Below are 20511 nucleotides of genomic sequence, written 5' to 3' on the forward strand. Positions count from 1 at the left end.
TTTTCCCCTATAGGGAATTGAGTGGACACACATTGAGTATTTCAACAATGCTATAATTTGTGACCTAATAGAAAATGTAAGTTATTTACAATAATCTTTTTTAATGATTTTTATGCATGTATAAATTGAACCATAACATCTGTACACATCCTCACTGTACTTTGCTTTGATGAATTAAATTTAACCATAGCGTCTGTATGCATCCTCATTCTACTTTATTAATACAAACAAGGGCTTGTTTTATCAATCTTATTTGGAATGATAAACATTCGTTTTATTATTTTTTTCCAAAGATTAGATTTAGTTTTTCTGTGTTACAAATGGTCAGCAGAACATACGTGAGAGAAATAAAAAGCAAAACTTAAATGTTTACACTTAGCAGCAGTGTTTTCATTGAAAGATATCACATGCTGTATTGTAAATAATAGCTTTTTTTTTTGTGTGTGGAAACCAGAGATCTCCATGATTTGTTACAGATTAATTTAGATACAGCAAATCCTTGTATATAATAGGAGGAGTTCCTGTGGACTTAGCACAGCAAATTCCTTAACACTCAGAACAGTTTTTAGCTATCCATGTAAAATGTGTGCTGTTTTTACCCATAAACAAGCTACTTTCATTTAAGTTGGAGTTTCTGTGGTCCGAGTAAAAGACACGAACTTGCCAACTAAGATGAACTTGGAGGATTCCAATCTATAAGGCAGTCTTTCAAATACTGAGATGCTAAAGGTCTGTTGGGAGTAGGGGTGAGGAAAAGAGAACTGCCCAGTGGAGATGGTTTGGAGGGATGTGCTTCTGGTCTAACAGGAAAGAGCAATCTCATTTTTGTGTGCTGATAGAAATATGATGAAAACAGACACTCATACTCTTGTCTTGAAACTTCAGAACCAAACTGGAATCCTGGCCATGCTCGACGAGGAGTGCCTGAGACCGGGAACTGTCACCGATGACACCTTTTTAGAAAAGCTGAACCAAGTCTGTGCCACCCACCAGCATTTTGAGAGCAGGATGAGCAAGTGCTCCCGGTTCCTTAATGACACCACCCTGCCTCACAGCTGCTTCAGGATTCAGCATTATGCTGGCAAGGTACCTACTGACCTGGACTCTAGCGTTTGGAGAACGTTGGTCCTGTGTGAAAGTTTGGCATATAGTGGCAAGGCTCTTTAAATTATTAAATTAAATTGTGTTATGGTCATGGAGGAGGCTTACCTGAGTCAATAGTTGATCAGAAAATCCAAACCTCTTTTAAGCTTTTCACTCTTGAACCTAAGATACTGGTTTTGGCTGAAGGTTTTCAGAGATCACGCCACTCTAGCCAAAACCACAGGCAGGGCTTCTTTCACTTGATGTCCCATGGGCTTTGGTGATAGAACAATTGTGCTGCTGGGTCTACGCAAACAACAGCATTGTTTAGAATGACAAAAAGTCACGCACATCTGAAGGCAAGGTATTTTGGATAGCGCGTTCTTAGTCATTGAGTTAGCTGGAGTCGTTAGCTATGGTGATGATCTATAGCTGGGGTGATGAGAATGTTGAGTTTTTGTACATATTAAGGAACTGAGTTTGTTTTGAATGTCTCTATGTTGAAACAGTTGGAAGAGAAAACTATATTGAAGGCTTACAAATGCCTTTTGCTTCTAAAAACATAAGCTATGTGAATAAACATAATTCTGATAGGTGTTTTAATGTCAGTTTCAAATGACTTTTTATTAATGAACATCAAAACTATTGTTTGTAGAAAGGAGACAAAGTATTGTGTTTTTTTTTAAGCAAAAATAGGTTTGAAAATACTACTGAACTGTTAATTTTACAGACTAATGAATATTTGGAAACTGTTCCATTTTCCTGATTCTGTTTAATTCTCCTCCCAGTTTTTAGCATTTTTTCAATTATAAAATTTGGATTAGCTTGATAATTTGTCCTTTCGAAGTAGCTCTAGAAATGCCACGCTTTCAGCCTTCAAGGCAGTAGCTCATTTTTTAACTTTATATCATCTGTCAGGGATTAATACTTAGATATTTCTTTGGTTGTCAAAATTCCAGGTGAATTTGAAATATCACAGTGCTTTGGGAAGGATTGTAAACAGATGGCGTCTTAGCGGCCAGGGAGAGTCTTCAGTCATTACTGATATTCGTTTGCACAACAGAGCATTCAGTAAATTCCACCTATTTCGGGATTGTTTTTCCATCCTCAGCTGAGAACATTTTGATCTGGTCACTAGACAGCAAGATCATGCGAAGAGCTTTGTCACTAGTGGCCTTTACCACACTTGTCAGAAACATGAAATGTGTTGCCTAAACAAAAGTCATCCAAGTTCACAGTCCCTTGCTGTTGTGTAAAATATGACTATGGCAGTAGTAGATTGATGGTCAGCATACGTCGTACACATTTGCAAAGAACTAACTGTGAAGTCATAAAGCTGATAAATCTGTGTTATCAGCCTGATGACTTGTCATGACTAATCAAATAAAATTTAAGAAGCCAGTCATGCTCTGAGATCTACATGAAGTTCATTGAGGTGCTTCCAGCATCTTCAGCTGCTGGTCAAGGCTTTGCATTTATGGTATTTGTCATTGGACTGTTTTCCTGGTGAAAGTTACTGTAAATAAAGGTCCCCCGAGGACTGCATGGATAGCTGGTTGCTGCTGTGTTCTTTAAGTTCTTTTGAATAGTGAGAAAGAAGAAAAATGAGGGTTGTGGTGGACTTTGGGAACGGCCTACATCCTGCCGTCCAAACTGTGGTCTGATTAAACTTTTCTCTGTTGTTCAGGTTATGTACCAGGTGGAAGGATTTGTTGACAAAAATAATGATCTCCTGTACCGGGACCTCTCCCAAGCTATGTGGAAGGCCAGTCACTCTCTTATCAAAGCACTGTTCCCTGAAGGTAACCCTGCTAAGATCAATCTCAAGAGACCACCAACAGCGGGATCACAATTCAAGGCTTCAGTTGCTACCTTGATGAAAAATCTCCAGACAAAAAATCCAAACTACATTAGGTAAATGACCCCACGATGAAATCGGTGAATTTGTATTTGGCTGAGTGAAACGATATTTTGGCACTGAAGGATAAGTCTGTTGAAACCTACGTTTTACAATGGTAGCTGTTGACTTGCAGGGCTGCGGTCCAGTGTCATTGTTCATTTCTTTTTCCAGATGCATCAAGCCCAATGACAAAAAGGCTGCGCACATTTTCAATGATGCCCTGGTGTGCCACCAGATCCGCTACCTCGGTCTTCTGGAAAATGTCCGGGTTAGAAGGGCAGGGTATGCATTCAGGCAGGCGTACGAGCCATGCCTGGAAAGATACAAAATGCTGTGCAAGCAGACCTGGCCCCACTGGAGAGGGCCAGCCAGGTAGGAGAACTGCAGTTTTCTCCACTCTCCCATTTCAGTGAATGCAGTGATTATCTTCCATACGTTTGGATTTTTGTCTTTTTTAAAAACAAATATAATTGTTCTTATTTACTGAAAAATCAAGCATTTTAATAGTAAATTGACAAGTAAGATGGTGCAGCTCAAGTTTTTTTACCTGTTTAATTCCCTTAGAATCGTTTTGGACTTCACGTGTGTTACTTCATTGGAAAACCTACCCTTTTCAGGGGGTCTAAAAATTACTGTTGTTCAAAATCATTATAGAAGTGAGGGAAAAAATAGGCCATTGCTGATGATGCTGAATGAAGATTGCTCCTTTTTTATCAAATGGTTTTGAATCTTTACCGCGATTATTCTTGCCTTTAGCTAAATAAGCAGCAAGTAAGTGAGCTAGGTTTCCAATCTGCTTATGTCAAGCAGTATTTAAGAATTTAAAATAAGCTTTCATCTATTTTCCAGAAATTAATCTGTGAATATGTAAACTAAGAAGTTTTAGAGCTGGGGGTCACGTTTGTTAAGCTCATTTACTTCTTACTAGGACTGGTGTAGAGGTACTGTTTAACGAATTGGAAATCCCTGAAGAAGAATTTTCATTTGGTAGATCAAAGATATTCATCCGCAACCCAAGAACGGTAAGTGAGAAATGTCTTCCTATGCAAAATCAAGACATGTTTTATGAGGATAGCCTGCTATGGACTGCATAATTTGCCAGCTTGTTCCTATTGCTTTTTCTAGACACAGTGGTTGGTGAAGAATATAGCCTAAAAAAAGGCTAACGGTTCAATGTTAGACACATTAAATTGGGATAAATGAACGCTGATGAAGGCTGAAGGAGAGCCAATTCTGTGCAATAGCTGTCAGCCTGAGTTCAATCTAGCTTTCATGTGCTGACTTAAAGCAGCATGTCTTTCACAAACCTGTTGATGTGTCTGCCGATATCACAGGAAAAGCTGCCTAAAGGGGGAACTTGAGTAAAGGAGAGATTTTGCTTAGAATAACTGTAATTAACGAGCTATTTGGTCTTTCCTTGCCTTCTGTTTTTCTTCCCACGTCAAACAAAACCCTAAAAAACACACCCAGCTCTTCAAACTAGAAGATCTGAGAAAGCAGCGGTTGGAGGACTTGGCTACTCTCATTGAGAAGATTTACAGAGGTTGGAAGTGCCGCACACGCTTCTTGTTAATGAAAAAAAGCCAGATTGTGATTGCTGCCTGGTTCAGGAGATACGCAGTAAGACATAATCCTTACTAAATTAGTGGCAGGGGTAAGGGGAGCAAATCTTACAATTGTTTAATGAGTTTTCATAACCTCCTTCCCTATGTGTGGAGGACTGTAGAAAGAATTCAATTTTATACTAGTATTTAAATACTAAAAATATACATTAAAGAAATTTTGTTTATGTTTTGTTTAATGTTTTCTTTTTGCTTTTGCTTAAATAATTAAAAAGCTCCTTCAAGTCCATTAGCTCTGAAGCAGGATTTTATGGCCTAGCCTTTTTTATTCAGCTGAACCAAATGCTGTGCCGCTCTCTAAGTATATGGCTAATGTGTTTAAAAAAAAAAAAAAAAAAAAATTGGTTATATATGTGTGATTCTATGGAATTCAGTCATTCCAAAGTGTTTTTGTATTTTGCCTTAGTTGGGACCTTTGCATTTGAGGCTCAAGAATGCTGTCTGGGAGGATCTCAGGGATTTATTTTAATTATAGTCCATAAGTATCATAGTTCAGTAGTTCATACCGGTACAGTTTTCAAACAGGTCTTTTTGTAGACTGGGTCTTCCTTGCCATTATGAGCTGTCTTTTCATCAGTTAGTGAATAGCATCTGATACAACAGATAGATTGTTGTCAAGTGTTCAAGTCTCAGATGTCAAAGTGCATTTCCTTACTTATATTAGAAAGCTTGATAAAATATCACATGAAATAGGGAGAAGGCATCTTAAACTGAAAGCTGGAGAACTGACAGTCGCTCCTTTCATTTGACAAGCACTTTCATTTGTCATCTTGAAAGCCATTTGTGTTTGGTTCAGCTATCGTGGATAATGAAAGCTAAATATGGATTATTACTAGAAAGTGTAGTTATTTACATCTGAGAAGAAATGCTTTTACACTGTAAAATTCTTCTCTGTGAATTTTTGCGATTGAATACACTGTTTCTACAAGCAACATCAGTACAAAATTGCAATGCGCCCATGCGTCTGATTTGAGATCTCATATGATTTTAATGAGTGGAAAATGTAGTTGCCATACGTAACCAAGTCCACGTCATTGTTGATCTCTTAGCTGCAGACCTTTGCTGAGTCTTACGAGTCTTTCTAGCTCACTCACTGTGATGCTCCCTGTTACTGAAGGGGCAGAGCACGAAGCCCGGAAGCCATATTACGAAGTCAATCAACTGTTATTCACTGTTATAGTGGCCAGTAGCCTACTGGAGAGCTGCTGGTTTTTAGTAGGGAAAATGCCTGGTGTACTTGGATAATATCCCAACATGTCATTGTTTTGTTTTGTTTTTTTTTCTAAGTTAATAGAAACAGCATAAAAGGTAATGAAAAGCTTAGCCAACAAATTTGAGCATTTCTGAGAGTTTGTATGCTGCCCTACTGGTGGGAAAGACAAATAAAGCTGTTACTGTTAGTATTTAATCCATGTAACTTTTGTGCTGCTGACCATGAACTGTTTCTGTACACAGAGAGTGGCATTGTCCATGTAGCATTGTTGATGGGTTTTGTTTCCTCTCGAGTTTAACAAGACAATCTGTGCTTTGATCTGCTTGTTCAGAAATTGTTCGTATTTAACACTTATTACTTCTATCCCTAATGACATTTTCAGATGCTAGTAACGCAATATTCTAAGCATCATATATGCATTTTTTATACAGCAACAAAAGAAGTATCAGAAGATAAAGAGTTCAGCTATCATAGTACAGTCGTACATCAGAGGGTGGAAGGTGAGTTTCTTCTTGCTATGGCCTGTGAGTTACAGAGTGGGAAAGAAAACACAGCTGAAGTGCACCAAGCCTCCTGCACCACACTTCTTGGCATGAGTTTGGGTTGCTGAAAGCAGGTTTAAATAGTCTGGATCACCTGAGCAGTACATTGCTCGGGTTATGTCTTCAGTTGTCTGCTGTTTGCTAAGCGGAGGGCTGAAAGCGTGTCATCCTTGCCGTAAGCAGGTGTCTTGCCATTGCTTGCTTGTCTTCAGTTTGTGACAACTTGGCATCTCAGGGGTTTGTACTTGGCAAAGGGAGAATCCTGAAACCAGTGTTCTTAGCCAGACTGAAGGAGTGATGCAGTAGAGTTAGGCAAAAATGGGGTTAACAGTTCCCGTGAAAACAGTGCTTAAAGCTGTTCGGGATCAGAAAAAAATGTTCCTGGGCTCCTCTGTTTTGTTATTAACCTTTCTCCATCCCACAGACTGTGATTTTCTTCTCCACTTAGGGAAGAGCGGGCTGCCTTTGATTTTGGAGTCAGTTTGCTTCTTACTGGACAGGGAAGGGGCTTTAGTTACTACCTATAGGTGTCAACAGCCCTCTCCTGCCCGGCAGGCTTTGAGTTCTGTTGTCAGTACGCTAGCATAATTTGGTTTATTGTTTCTTATGAGTTGTACTCCATCTTTTTAAAAATGTGAGTTAGAAGTATTCTGACAGCCTAAAAGTTGTTGTGCTGTCTTTTCCCTTGTGTGTTATTTGGAGAGAACTCAGTCAAATCATCATCTCATCTTGAATTACGTTTTTTTTTTCTTCATTTGTCAATGGAGAACATAATGTTTGGTGGTAGCAGTGCTGGGGATAAAAGCCTGGTTTGACAGCAGCCTTAAGCGTTGCTTGCAACAGAGCAATTTACTTGTGATTTATTGCTAAAGGCATTAGGCATATGCTGTGAAGGGGAGAAGTATAGTTGCTGTTGTGCAGATAGTCATAAAGAGATCTAGGGTCACACTACTTTTTATTTTCAATTGTTTACAGGCTCGGGAACTTCTTCGGGAGCTTAAGCACCAGAAGCGTTGTAATGAGGCTGCCACAATAATTGCTGCTTACTGGCATGGTACCCAGGTGAGAAAGTGGTAACAAATTCTGCACCTAACTGTCTCTTGATAGAACAAGGCCCTTGAGGGCAATGCTAGCTGGAACTTTTTTCAGTGGCTTAAACTACTGATTTTTTTTTTTTCCCTCTTTGCTGCTAACGTGTTTTAGCTGGTGCAGCCTGGGAAGCTGGGACGTGCTTTAATATTTGCTCTTTGTGGTGGCTGGTTTCTTTCTCTCACCGTTGGGAACTTGCAGTAACCTTTTCTTCCCTAAGCTTTTCTATATCCCATTTTCAAACACGTCGCAGGCACGAAGGGAACTGAGACGACTGAAGGAGGAGGCTAGAAATAAACATGCTATTGCTGTTATTTGGGCTTACTGGCTTGGATATAAGGTACTTCATGCACATGTCACGTGCCCCCCTTCATTACCCAATGATATCAACAATTAATCAGTAGTAAATAGTGAGAATTAATAACTAATACGATTGACTTAAAAATAATAGAGCATGATCATTGGTTCCCTCCATTTCCATTCACGCCATTCTTAAATCTGACAACATTCTGTATGTCAGTGTTTTGTAGAGTAGGAAATACCGTGCATGGCAGCCAAGTAGTGATTTGCACTAACAAGCCATTAGACTAGATTAAAAACGACTAGACTCCATTATTCTCAAATTAGGAAATGCATTTAACTACTTGTAAATGTGCAAAGCATGGTTTGTGGCGGGGAGAGAAGGTCGTGGTTTTTCAGTGTTTTTCTTCCCTCCCCTAACAAGTGCTTTCAGTGACACTGTCCTAGCGATCTAATTGAGATTTTCATCAGGCTGTGTATTCCGTACCCTGAGCAGTCTTCATTTACAAGCTCAAACTGACGCTGTTCATTTTACTCAATATTCATTTTAATTGGTTTGATTCACTCTCTGGTTGTGATTTGAACACGTAAGAAAATTTCAGTAGCTGCAATTAAAGCACGGCTTCGTGGCCAGATCTTTTAGCAGAAAATGGTGCTAGTTTGCAATTCTAAACTTGCAGCCCTAGAAAAATCCCAGGAATTCCAACATCAGCTGTTTGTTTTCAGAAGCAAAGTCCCACTGAAAGATTCTTGCTAATCCCCAGCCTGCAGTTGTGGGTTTTGTGAACATTTGAAATGCTTTTCACTGGAGGTCAAAATTGTATTGGTATCGACTCGTAAAATCTTAACTTATTTGAAAATTATATTCTGTTGATTCATTACGTTTGAAACATCTCCTAGTTATTATTTAGGATGGGGTGGGATGTGCTGTCTGATCGCCTTGCCAACAAGATGTAGATATGTGCTCACATCACATCTGAAGTAAAATGCAGAGTTTGACTATTGCTGTTTTGATATAAAGCTGTTAGATTTGCAATGGAGTGGCAGCACTGCAAGTCAAAGCAAGCATGCAGAGTTGCCCTCCCTGCAGAGGTACTATGCATCTAACCTGACATTTAGGTGGCTACTAAAGGTTAACAGTTTCCTCTTTGTTTACTTAAATGCAACACACTGGTAGTTTATTTTTATCTACAGTTCCTTTCACCTGAAAAATTGGTCAGTACTGCACAGGTGATGTTAACTTTCTTGAGTTTAAGATGTTCTTTGGAGTTAGAAAGGACCAGATCAGAAATGGATGTGATAGTATTAATTGTGTTAGAGCTCATCATTTAAATACTTAGAAGTTTTCAATAAGAAGAATATATTATCTTTAAAAACAAGTGATTTCGAAAGAAAAGCTTAGACCTCAAGTGCTCAGTTTACTTCCTTTTCACAAGACAGACAACTTTCTGACTTTGCAGAATCCTTACTTATCCAGAACATTGTGCTCGAAGCTTTTGTCCTGTTGAGATGAGTAGAATAATTTTTGTGAGTGCCTGCATCGCATGCTAGCCCCATCACAGGCACAGGCTGGACCTGCAGCTGCACAATTCCATTTGACAGTGTACAGCTTGACATTTGGCAGAGCTGCTGTGCCTCTCTGATGTTATAACACTGGAACTCTCCGTTCCATTTGATTTTTGTAATCACGTACTGAGCAACAGAGGTTTGGATATCCTCTAAAATACAAGTTCCTGTTAAATTGCCCATATATGTGTTCGCTTTGCAAATTGCTTTCCTGAAATGGGAATTATTGAGGAATTGTAGGTGGGTGCCTATCTCTTTGCACGCAGGAAGGCACTATTTTGGGGGGGCTTACGTTTTCGTTCCATAGAGAAAGGAATAATTTACCGGGCTGTAGAATCTTATTTAAGTACATAAAAATCAAAATCAACTCCAGAACAAAAGCCCTTAGTGCAGTGCCGTCATTATCATCACACACAATTTCAGGGTTATGATCCAGCACTTGCCAGTGGAAGAGCTGCTGAGATGGTGAGATTTCGGTCTTGGTTTCCATAGACATCATTCTGATCACGGCACTTAACTGTTGATGGCAAGGGTGCGCACATAGGATGAGATGGAAACGTTGGCAGCAAATGAGAGGGCAGATAAAATTGTCATCTGTAAAATAAAAGTTCCAATTGAGGCTTTTTGGACCTCATGTGTGGTTTAGCACCAATTCGCACCACAAAAGGGGTTTTGGAGGTTAAACACTGTTCTTCCATCTCTCTGTACCTTGATTGTATGTTGGCTGTTCTGTTTGGGAGAAGCCTTTCCTGGTCATTGTGCTGTCTGCATCGGGCTGTCTCTTTTGTTCACTATCTAAACCTTTTAGGCTCGAAGGGAATTGAAACGCTTGAAGGAGGAGGCTAGGCGTAAGCATGCTGTTGCAGTCATTTGGGCTTACTGGCTTGGACTGAAGGTACTTCTTAAACACTCCCTTCTGCCTACATGAACTCGTTACAGCGTGGCACCTTACTAACGCTTAAATCAGCAGGTGTGGGGGCGGGTAGTAACAATGTTCTTGCACAAAATTACGTTGCTTAAAACTTTTTCACTGACTTGACAGCAAAATTCATAAGCTGAATGTGCCTCATTCAATCTAAAGGGACTCCAGTATGGCTCATAAACATGACCTGTGTCGGCAGAGGTCCTGTCTGGACAGATTACGAGCATTTATTTTCTTCTTGTGACCTCTGCGTGTTTGAATGGAGGCAGAGAGGAAGTAGAGGCAGACTCTCACTGCTGCTCACGTCAGAATGCTGAGCCCACGGCTGATACCACTGAGCTTGTGTAGGGCACGGCATTGCATGCGGTCACCCATGGCTGGCGGCATCACTGACCTCCCAGCAGAGCTATGATGTGCAATAGACTTTCGTTGTCTGTCCCTCGCTTTCAAGGACTGGTTGGCAAAAGAAAACACATTTGTAATCTGGAAAAATGTAGTTCTGCTCTGTAAATAGACTATAAAAATGGCAACTTGGGATATTTCAGGTCTGCGCCCAAATGATTTACGTGACACGGTTCTGCTCATTGTGGATTTTCAAACGTACTTTTACAGATGCAGTCCTGAGGAACTGCAGAAATCTAAATCGTTGTTTGGCTTGGGTGCCACCTTGGCTAATGGGGTATTGTGGGCTACAGAAGGCTGAAAGGAAACAACCACAACTCGATAATGAAAAGTCCAGCTACCATGTTCTCAAATTTATTTTAACAGCGATGAAATGGGTGCAAATACTTAGGAAACTTTTAAAGTCGCGTATAATATGGGCAAGCTACGCATATAAAAATTACGTTACAATATATACATGGAAAGCAGAGCTAGAAATACAGAGGAGCCATTTTAAGAAGTCATTCTACAGATCAGAATTGCTCATTAAGTACTACTGCCAAAGCGGGTCTGTTTTTGTCATTTTAAAATGAGAACTCAGAGGCTGTTGCGTATCGTACAGCAGCATTTGAATGAAGACTGATGAATCCAAAACTTGTAAGGCACACTGCAGCCAGAATGTTTCTCTGCCTGTCTGTCGTGTGGTTTTCCAGCATATTTTTAAATGGTGTAAGAGGCACGTTTGCCTCACCTGAAACACACAGAGTTTTCTGAACAAGAACCCGCTCTGTAATTCCAGTTCACCACTGTTAACACAGGCAATTCTCTTCTGTCTTATGTTGTAGAAGTTTCACCCCAAATATACATAAATGAAGAATGCAACTTAATACAAGTGATCAAGATTAAGCCAGTAATTCTTGAGGTTGTTTTTTTGGGGGGGGAATTTCTTTTTTGGTTGTGCAATAAGTAGATTTTAATACCATCTGTGGTGCTTTCCAACCTTCTGGAGGTAGGCTTTTCTGGAACGCTTGCATTGGTCAGGGCTTGCTTTGCAGCCTCCCTGCAGTTCCAGTAGGCTCTGTGGACGTGTAGCAAGAACCCATGTTCCAAATTAATTTGCACACCTTGCAGGAGAATGTCAAGCACCATTATTAAAGAGAGTCTCTGAGAAGAGCGAGATTTGGGGTGATTGTGACTGGAGTGGTTTTGAGTGTGCCAGTTTCCATCACCGAGTAATAGATAGAATCATAGAATCACCAAGGTTGGAAAATATCTCCAAGGTCATCCAGTCCAACCATCCACCTGTCACCAATATTTCCCCGCTGAACCATGTCCTTTAGTACCACGTGTACTCATTTCTTGAATACAATAGGGGGATGTACACCAATTTCACAGCCCTAAACTTTACAGAAAATCAGTGAATAACAACTCTAGTAATTTTTCTTATCAAGGGAGCCTCCCAGCCTCTCTGGGCAGCCTGTTTCCAGCACCTTACCACTCTCTCAGTAGAGAACTTTCCCCTGATATCTCATCTAAATCATCCATCCGTTAGCTTCAAGTCATCGCCCCTTGTCCTGTCACTATCTACCTGTGTAACGTTGGTTTCCCTCATGTTTATGAACTCCCTTTAAATATTGGAAGGCTGCAATGAGGTCTCCCCACAGCCTTCTCTTTTCGATCTCACTTGATTTTTCGGTTGCAGTGAATTCAGCAACACGTGGCAAGTTCACTGAAACCGCTAAATTTGCTCTGGGGTAAATTATGCAAAGCCACGATGTTTTTTCTCTGGTTTTTGCTCCAAACTCTTAACAGGTGTGTCCCAGGCTGCTCCAAAGTTGGAGGAAGGCCGGCGGTTGCTTCAGCTCTGACATGAGCATGGGCTTGCTGTTCATCTCCATTTTCACATTGGATGTGCTCAGTTCCACTTCATGAGAAAGACCATGAATATAGTCAGAATTCTGTGAATCCAACAGTATTGAGTGTTGTGTTTTCAAAGGAAGATAGTTAAAATTCTCTGTCACACTTGCAGATGACTGTACTGAGGTCATCTGAGGTAACTTTCTGACCTTTTACTCCATAGCCTGGTTCATAGGTTTTAAGTGTATCCACTTAGAGTTTGCATTTCTGGGAACGTTTTGCATGTTTGTCTGCTTTTTGACTATTTTCTGCCATAAAGATTTATAAGAGTACCAGTGAAAACAAATTCGTTCTTCGTACTCACTTTGGGGGGGTTTGTTTAACTTTTCAGGTCCGTAGAGAGTACAGGAAATTCTTCAGAGCCAACGCTGGAAGAAAAATTTATGAGTTTACCCTTCAGAGACTTGTATGTATATCTCTGCACAAAGCATATGTACATTATATGTTAATTTTTGTATATTTTCTTGCAGAAATAACAGTTGTTTTGTGACCTTTGTGGTCTTTGTAAGGAAATGTCCAAGCTAAGCAAACAGAAAATGGATAAATTTTCTGGCGTTGTAAAGAAAGAATAACAGTTATGAAGGTGTGGGAGTGGACTAACTAAGCATTTGTCGTCTAAATCTGCTTTTTCCAATATGGCCAGCTTTTTTAAAATCTATGTTGATGCTTATTAAAGCTGAGAGTTGCAGTTAGGTAACGGTGCTTTTAATCACACAGCATCTGCTTTGCCATGCTTATTTCAGTAACTCTGGTATTTGAACATTAATAAAACATCTTGCTTCAATTTTATCTCAGATGCAGAAATACTTCTTGGAAATGAAGAATAAGATGCCTTCTTTATCACCAATAGATAAAAACTGGCCAGCGAGACCTTACCTTTTCTTGGACTCAACTCACAAGGAACTGAAGAGGATTTTCCATTTGTGGAGGGTAGGGCACGTTCTGGTCCAGTCTATACAGAAATTCAGTGTATGATTGTCAGCAGAATTGTTTCCTTCCTGAAGAGCCTATTTTTAGGAAGCGTTTCTTCCCATTCCAGCCAGGATGATTTTCTTTCTTTGGAAGATCACTGTCTTTGGCCTGGAAGGGGTATAACTATCCTGCCTATTTCTTCCTGGGGCTAGGGAAAGAGGATTGCTTCCTGCCATTGGCTTTTAACTAGATATTGAAGCCACATTCCTGTTCCCTGTTAATTGGTACCTTATAGTCCTCGTGTCTGTGGCCAGGGCTGGGACTAGCTCTCAGCCCAACATTGGAAGTACTTGGTGGAATTTTTTACTTAAGAGCTGAGGTTAACTGAAATTTGTTTTGGATCTCTGAATGGAGAGAATGGTGAGAATCAGTTTAAGTGCTGATGAGACATTTTACTGAGTTCGTGGGCTGTGTTTCCTGTGCATTATCAAGGAGCCATTTTCACTTTGGAGCCTGCAAAAGTCATCCTCTCAGCTCTGTTTTGTTCTTTCTGTCTGCTTACATAAGCATCCCCAGTTGTGCAACTGCATGTTCTGTGAACCCTTTTAGCTTGGCATTCCAGTCATGTTGTGCTTAAATGAGATGCTGTAGAGATTCTTTTTGGTGTAATTGAGAACAATGTGGAATGGGTGAGGAGGAAAACACCTCTGCAGCTTGTTACTGTGCTAGTGCCATGTAGAGTGGAGCTGAGTCACCTCAAAAGCATACAAAGAATGTACGTTTTGAGCAATAAGCAAACATTACTCTGTGGTGCTGCTGTTTTGGATCAGAATTGGAAGGATAATTTTGGGTTTGTCTGACATATCGTGTTTTGCAGTGTAAAAAGTACAGAGACCAGTTCACAGATCAGCAGAAGCTTATATATGAAGAAAAACTGGAAGCAAGTGAGCTTTTCAAGGACAAGAAGGCTTTGTATCCAGCCAGGTAATTGCCTACTCCGCAGGTTTTCCTGTATGATAAATTCAATATCCTTACGTACATTTAGGAAGCGGTGCACTATTTTGCTTTTTACCTTAGGCAAGAAAGAGCTTTTCCTTGTTTCACAATAAGGTTTTACTGTAGAGGCTGCTGAACGATCGTGGCTCCATCGTTTACTTCACTGACCTCAGTTTGCCTCTAAGTTAGCTTGCTTGTTGTTGCAGCTGCTCATCCTGTGATAGTGAGCACTTCTTTTTCCGAAACCATGACATTTTGTTGTTCTGACCCCCTACGACAGGCTTGCACAGTCAAAATTTGGGGAAGTTGTAGAAGGGAATAACTCATCCTTTCCCCTAGTTTCCATTGTGCTGGTTCCTGCAGCCCATAAGTGCAAAGCCAACTGAAGGGCTATAAGTGACCACATCATTCCCGATGAGTCGTGCCAGGCACCGCTCTTATCTTCCTAATTAATGCAATCACTGTATTGTTTGGATTGGAAGACTGGGGATTTTGAGTTACGTGCATTGGCACGTTTGCATTTTTTTTCTGGAAGGAGAATTTTCTAAGAAGTGCTTTACCATTTATTTAAATTTTAGAATTTTTTTACTTTTTCTATTGGAAACTACTGAAGAATGTGAAACGTCTGTACAAGTTTTGTGATTTCTCAGATTGCTGAGCACCTAAAATCTGCTAATTTTTAGTTTTTGCTGTCGCTGCAGCTAACGTTGCCCAGGGAAGTGCAGCAGTATCTGATTTTACTTAAGCAATATGCATGTTTTGTGTATGCAATAAAATGACAAAATAGAGGTTGGATGTCTTTGAAAAGACATGGAATTGCACTTTTTAAGAAAATACGAGCTGAGAAAGAATGTTTTCGTTGGAAACAAAGGCATCGTTCATCCTGACAGATTTCTTTTGTATGCCACAGTTTGAAGAGAGAGGAGCAAAGCAATGTTAAATGAGGCAGGGCCAGGATCTTGCAACAGTTGATGGGGCCAATTCCATGCTTGGAGAATCTCTGCTTCAATGTCTGTGCATTTTATTGGTTTGTTTTCTTCATTTTTTACTGAGGCATTTCCTTTATTTCCTGTAAGGGGCTCGGTTTCTTGCCTTCAGCAGATCACTTATTTAAAGGCTGCGTATGTCAGCTTGTGGTTTGCTCATTTATTTGCTTTGTGATCCCTTTTTATGCTGTTGGGAAAAGAGAAAGATGCTGCCCCTGGACTTCTTCTCTGATCAGTGTGGGAAGGAAGGAATTTTGCAAGGCTAAACAATGCAGTATTTTGCTACAATACGTAGCTGAGTGATCTCTGTCCAAGTGGTAAATGTGATAGAAAGTAACTGTTAATTTGTCAATTGATCAGGGACAAAATCTACAGGGAACCTATGGTTTCGGTGACTATGGTTTCGTAGTGTTAATTAATAAAAACCGAAACAGAAAGCGCCAACTCAGTGGGAAGTTAGAATGCGTTCCCCACTTACCACCCCTCCCTGATTTAGAAACATTTCCACCTCTTTTTCCCTTGTGAACTGTATTCAGAGCTGATTAGCTCCTGTTGAATTTTTTATTGGCCTAAGGGTGGAGGAAATATTGTGTAAAGTTTCTGATTAGTTGGAATGATAAGGATTTGAAGGATGTGGCTAGTTTTCCGCGTGCAGTATAATTACTGAAGAGCAGAGAGGGACTTCTGGTGATTACTATAAGTCCAGTGCCCTTCCTTTTCTCTCCCTGTGTGCTGGAGATGTGATTAGAAAAGGCAGTGCTTTTCCAGACAATGTAGCGGCCCCTTTTGGGCTCTCGCCTTGGCAAAGCTTTGCATTTAGTACTTAGACTGTAATTTAATCAAAGTGATTAGTTAAAGTGACTTCCAAACAAAACAAGCAGCGACTGATAGGGGAGCTGTGGTTACACGACCCTAAGGTAAGGATGGGGATCTGCTACACATCTAAAAGTGAATGCTCAAGGGGAGTTACTGTCTCTCTGAAATGCTGCAGAGAGACAGAGCTGCTGTTCTTTTGGAAGTTGAATTTCTTCTGTGTTTGCAAACAGGCCGTTACTGGGAGATTTTACATCAAAACTGATTGCGTATACAAGGATGTGCATGTGCCTTGTACTGGTAATCATTTGGCCCGTTTAATTGGAATTGCTTCCAGAGCAGGAAAAGAAATATCCCATTACTGTCTTCAGAGATGCATTTCTCATTCTTCACTGATGCTTTGCTGTTAATATATGCAAGAGAGCATGCCTAAAATGCCTACCATTTAGCACCCCTCTCTCCTTTTGTGGGGATAGTGTGTTGTGGGATATAGCCACACTTCCCAAGTTTTTCTAATGGATGTGTGTGCCTTCATGGCATAGATTCAGTGCTAATGCCTCTGCACTGCATTAATGCTGGTGCCACCCCTGGTGTCTGGGGGAAGAGCTGCAGCTTCCAGCTCCTCAGCAGCAGTGAAGAGAAATTACATTGCATAAACACTGTGATATTGACATATTTGCATTTGGCAATGTGTTGCTCTAATTATTCTGTTACATGTTAATGTAGCAGTCTGCCTTGCTGTTGTTTCAAAGAGGGAGGAATTGAAAGCAAAGGTTTCTGGATCGCTTGGCTCTGGATCTGGGTCTTTTGCTAATAACAAGATGGAAGATGACTTTCTCTGGAAGATGACGTGTCCACGATTAGGGAAGCTTCCATTTGGAGCACATCCTGGCTCCATGGAGCCCGGAGCAACGCTTGTTTTGCGTTAGATTCGTATTGAACTCTGATTCTCTTCGTTTTGCAGCGTCGGGCAGCCATTCCAAGGGGCTTACCTGGAGATCAGCAAGAACCCCAAGTACAAAAAACTGAAGGATGCTGTGGATGAGAAGATCATTATTGCTGAAGTTGTGAATAAGATCAATAGAGCTAATGGCAAGGTAATGAAATGATGTTGCTTTATCCAGAAGGTAGATTGATTTTGTTGTAAGTAAACTGACAGGAAAATTTAATTTCTGTCATGTAATAGAACTAAGGTGGAAAAAAAAAGAAGAAAAAGAAGAAAAAAAAAAACGCAAGTTTTTTTAAGGGCAACACCTGAAGTGTTGAATTTATGTAAATTTTTGACTTTATACACTCCCTGTAAATTTACCTCAAGATTGCTAAAGCCATGCTTGGGCATACATTTTTCAGTGGCTTTTCCAAGCAAAAAACGCATCTCATTAACTGGCAACAGGCTGTACTGAATCACAACTAAATGCAGCCTTTGTGATAATCTTTTCTGTTTGTCAATTGAAGAAAATAAATATTGAGAAAATATTGTTAGTGTTGAAATATTTGAAAAACATCTTTCAAATTCATGTTGATCACATTCTAATATGTTTTAAAACCACGAGCGGCAGACTTTGCTAACTGTGCCCACCTTCTGATTGATATCAAAATTATTATTATTTTTTTGGAATTAAGAGGCAAGTTGATAATATCATTTAAATAGAGCTGTTAAATATGCAGTGCCAAGACAGAATTTACTTTGCATTTAAATTATATTTACTGAAACAGGAAGCATTGTTCTCCTGTCGTAGATATAACTGTTGTCACTGTATCTGTCTAAATATTCCAACTAGTAGATCTCAGTTCTAAGATGTAAGTGTCATTTATGCATTTGTAGGAGTGAAATTAGGTTGACTGTTGTTGATGCCAAATCAATTTTTCAGTGTGGAGGGGAGTAATTAAACGAAGACAATATCTTTCCTGAATTGGCACAGGAGACAGTGCTCAAAGTTACAGTAATAATAATAATGAGCTATGGGTCTGTGTGCTTTAGACAGAAATGTCTTAATGGCTAAGATTTTTTTATTTAAAGTTTTCCAGGAGAAGAAACTACGTAATTGAATTATCGTGATGTTTTACAACAGGTCTACACCAAACATAAGCTGCCCTATTTGAAGCTTTGATTTTAAATACATTCTTAAAACATACATTTTTGTATCTGTTATGTTTTTAAGGATTTATTTCTTACACGTTCAACCGTTTTCTGCATGAGAAATGAGGTTATTCTGATTTGTGGTTCCGGACTTTATTTCCTGGATTTTATAACTGTAAGCTGATAATTAAAGAAACTGTTTATATCTGAGCATACGTGCCAAAATGAGCTAAGCTTCTCAATCTATAATTAGACACACAAATAAATTTGACCTAATTTTAACTCATCTGCAGTTTTTGCTGAACAACTAATGTTGGTGTTTACTTAAATGGGCCAAACTTATCAACTCCGTGAACGATCTGTAGTCTAAGTGGGTGCTCAGTGAAGCCCAATTCCCTCTTTGTGTAGACAAAAAATTTGTTTTTTCACAGGCTACGTCCAGGATTTTCTTATTAACCAAAAACAATGTTCTCCTTGCGGATCAAAAGTCGGGGAATATCAAGTCGGAGGTTCCACTGGGAGATGTTACCAAAGTGTCCATGAGTTCCCAGAATGATGGCTTCTTTGCAGTGCACCTCAAGGAGGTTGGTTGTGACTTCATCACATAGTAATTAATATGCTTCTTTGATGCATAGCAATATAAAAATGGCTTACTGGCTGTCTTGTAGCATCTGGTTAAATGGATTAGCCTGAAGGTTGAGACTGCTTTTTTTTCTCTTTGCCCCGTCTGCAGAAATGCTGATTTAAAACTCCTGTTTTCAAATAGGAACAGTTACTACATCCTGAATGATAATTTAATTGTGAACATTTTTCACTGTAGCCTCGCTTGGGTTAGCATTTTCCGTTAATATAATGAGCCTTTGATCTGCTGCTTATACCTAGTGACAGTGTTTTCCTTTCTAGCTGCTTGTGTAGTTCTTCCTGACACGCCAGCAGAATGTTTCTCTCTTCTTTTTGTAATTCTGGGAAATCCACATTATGGCACAGCTCAATTGGTTACTCAGGTCCAAAGGAGTTACTTCAGTGCTATATTTACTTCTCAGCGCTGTCAGTATTGCTCTGCTAAAATCATTAAGCTGGCATTTGTATTCTGGCTTAAATGGATTTGAGGAATGCTATATAAAGTGTCTTTTCATACTGACCACCTTCTTCCAAATGATGTGGTGTTAATTGGTTCTTGTTCCTTCCTGGAAAAGAAATGTGAACTTGCTGTGGCATGGCCAGAAGAGGGAGACAGAAACACCACAGTGTTGTTGGACAAGGGATGGTGACTTTCCTTTAGGCTGAGGAGGACTTTTTATTATTATCAACAAGTTTACAGTTTATTTGAGACTGAATTGTATTTTGAGCCTCAGCACTGCACAGCATCCCCATTTAATTTACAAGACTTATTTGACTGCAGTAGGAGAACTCCTTGTAAAGCATCCTGCTTTGTTGCCATTTAATGTTTTGCACACTTCAGATTTTGGTCATCCTAACCACTCCTCTTTATGTTCCAGGGCTCAGGAGCAGCTAGCAAAGGGGATTTCCTGTTCAGCAGCGATCACCTTATTGAAATGGCCACTAAACTTTACCGCACTACTCTCAGCCAAACCAAGCAGAAGCTCAACATTGAGATTTCTGATGAGTATGTTTCTTGTTTGCATTTCTTTCATTGCTATGTGTTAAGAAGTCAAGCATCTAGTGTTAGAGAAACAGAACACTGCTTCGCAATTACTACTTCTCTCGACCGAGCGCGGATAAATAAGGATCCAATTTTCAATAGATACTCATCTCTAGTATTCCTCATGGCTCCTATTTTCTCTAAAGTCAATAGAGAAAATGTCCGTAACATAGTTTCAAGTAGAGCTGTGAAGCAGAAATGCTGCTTGAGAGACAATGGAGAGATGCTACGTTTGAGGAGACTCTTTCATGTGTGAAATGAGAGCTTCACATACTCCTATGAGACATTTATCAATTAATTAGAATGGACATCGTGTGCCAGGTTCCTGTGAAAACAACAAAAGCGCACATAGCAGCAGCGCTAGTAGTGTAGGTCCATGAAGCTCAACCTTTTTTATTCTGATGGTGAAAGATATATTGTTAAACTCCTTCTTACGGAATTTCGGTCATCAGTTGTTGGTCTTCTGGTTTGGTGGTTGAGTTTTTTTTTTGCTTAGTTGTTTCATTTTGTTTCTTGGTAGATTTTA

At 39.8% G+C, this 20511-nt stretch overlaps 1 protein-coding gene across 1 annotated transcript in view; it reads left to right on the forward strand.

Moving 5' to 3' along the window:
• MYO1B (myosin IB) overlaps positions 1–20511 on the forward strand; it is a 78430-nt gene that overhangs the window by 54276 nt on the left and 3643 nt on the right. Inside the window, exons 14-29 of the mRNA XM_031554280.1 lie at positions 14–76; positions 886–1086; positions 2771–2997; positions 3155–3355; positions 3912–4005; positions 4454–4603; positions 6250–6318; positions 7336–7422; positions 7703–7789; positions 10124–10210; positions 12867–12941; positions 13331–13465; positions 14325–14431; positions 17207–17339; positions 18754–18906; positions 19822–19949. Coding sequence (XP_031410140.1) covers positions 14–76; positions 886–1086; positions 2771–2997; positions 3155–3355; positions 3912–4005; positions 4454–4603; positions 6250–6318; positions 7336–7422; positions 7703–7789; positions 10124–10210; positions 12867–12941; positions 13331–13465; positions 14325–14431; positions 17207–17339; positions 18754–18906; positions 19822–19949 — 1997 coding nt within the window. The remainder of the gene's footprint in view (positions 1–13; positions 77–885; positions 1087–2770; positions 2998–3154; positions 3356–3911; positions 4006–4453; positions 4604–6249; positions 6319–7335; positions 7423–7702; positions 7790–10123; positions 10211–12866; positions 12942–13330; positions 13466–14324; positions 14432–17206; positions 17340–18753; positions 18907–19821; positions 19950–20511) is intronic.

This window comes from Meleagris gallopavo, chromosome 7 (assembly GCF_000146605.3).
Source record: "Meleagris gallopavo isolate NT-WF06-2002-E0010 breed Aviagen turkey brand Nicholas breeding stock chromosome 7, Turkey_5.1, whole genome shotgun sequence".
NCBI lineage: Eukaryota > Metazoa > Chordata > Aves > Galliformes > Phasianidae > Meleagris > Meleagris gallopavo.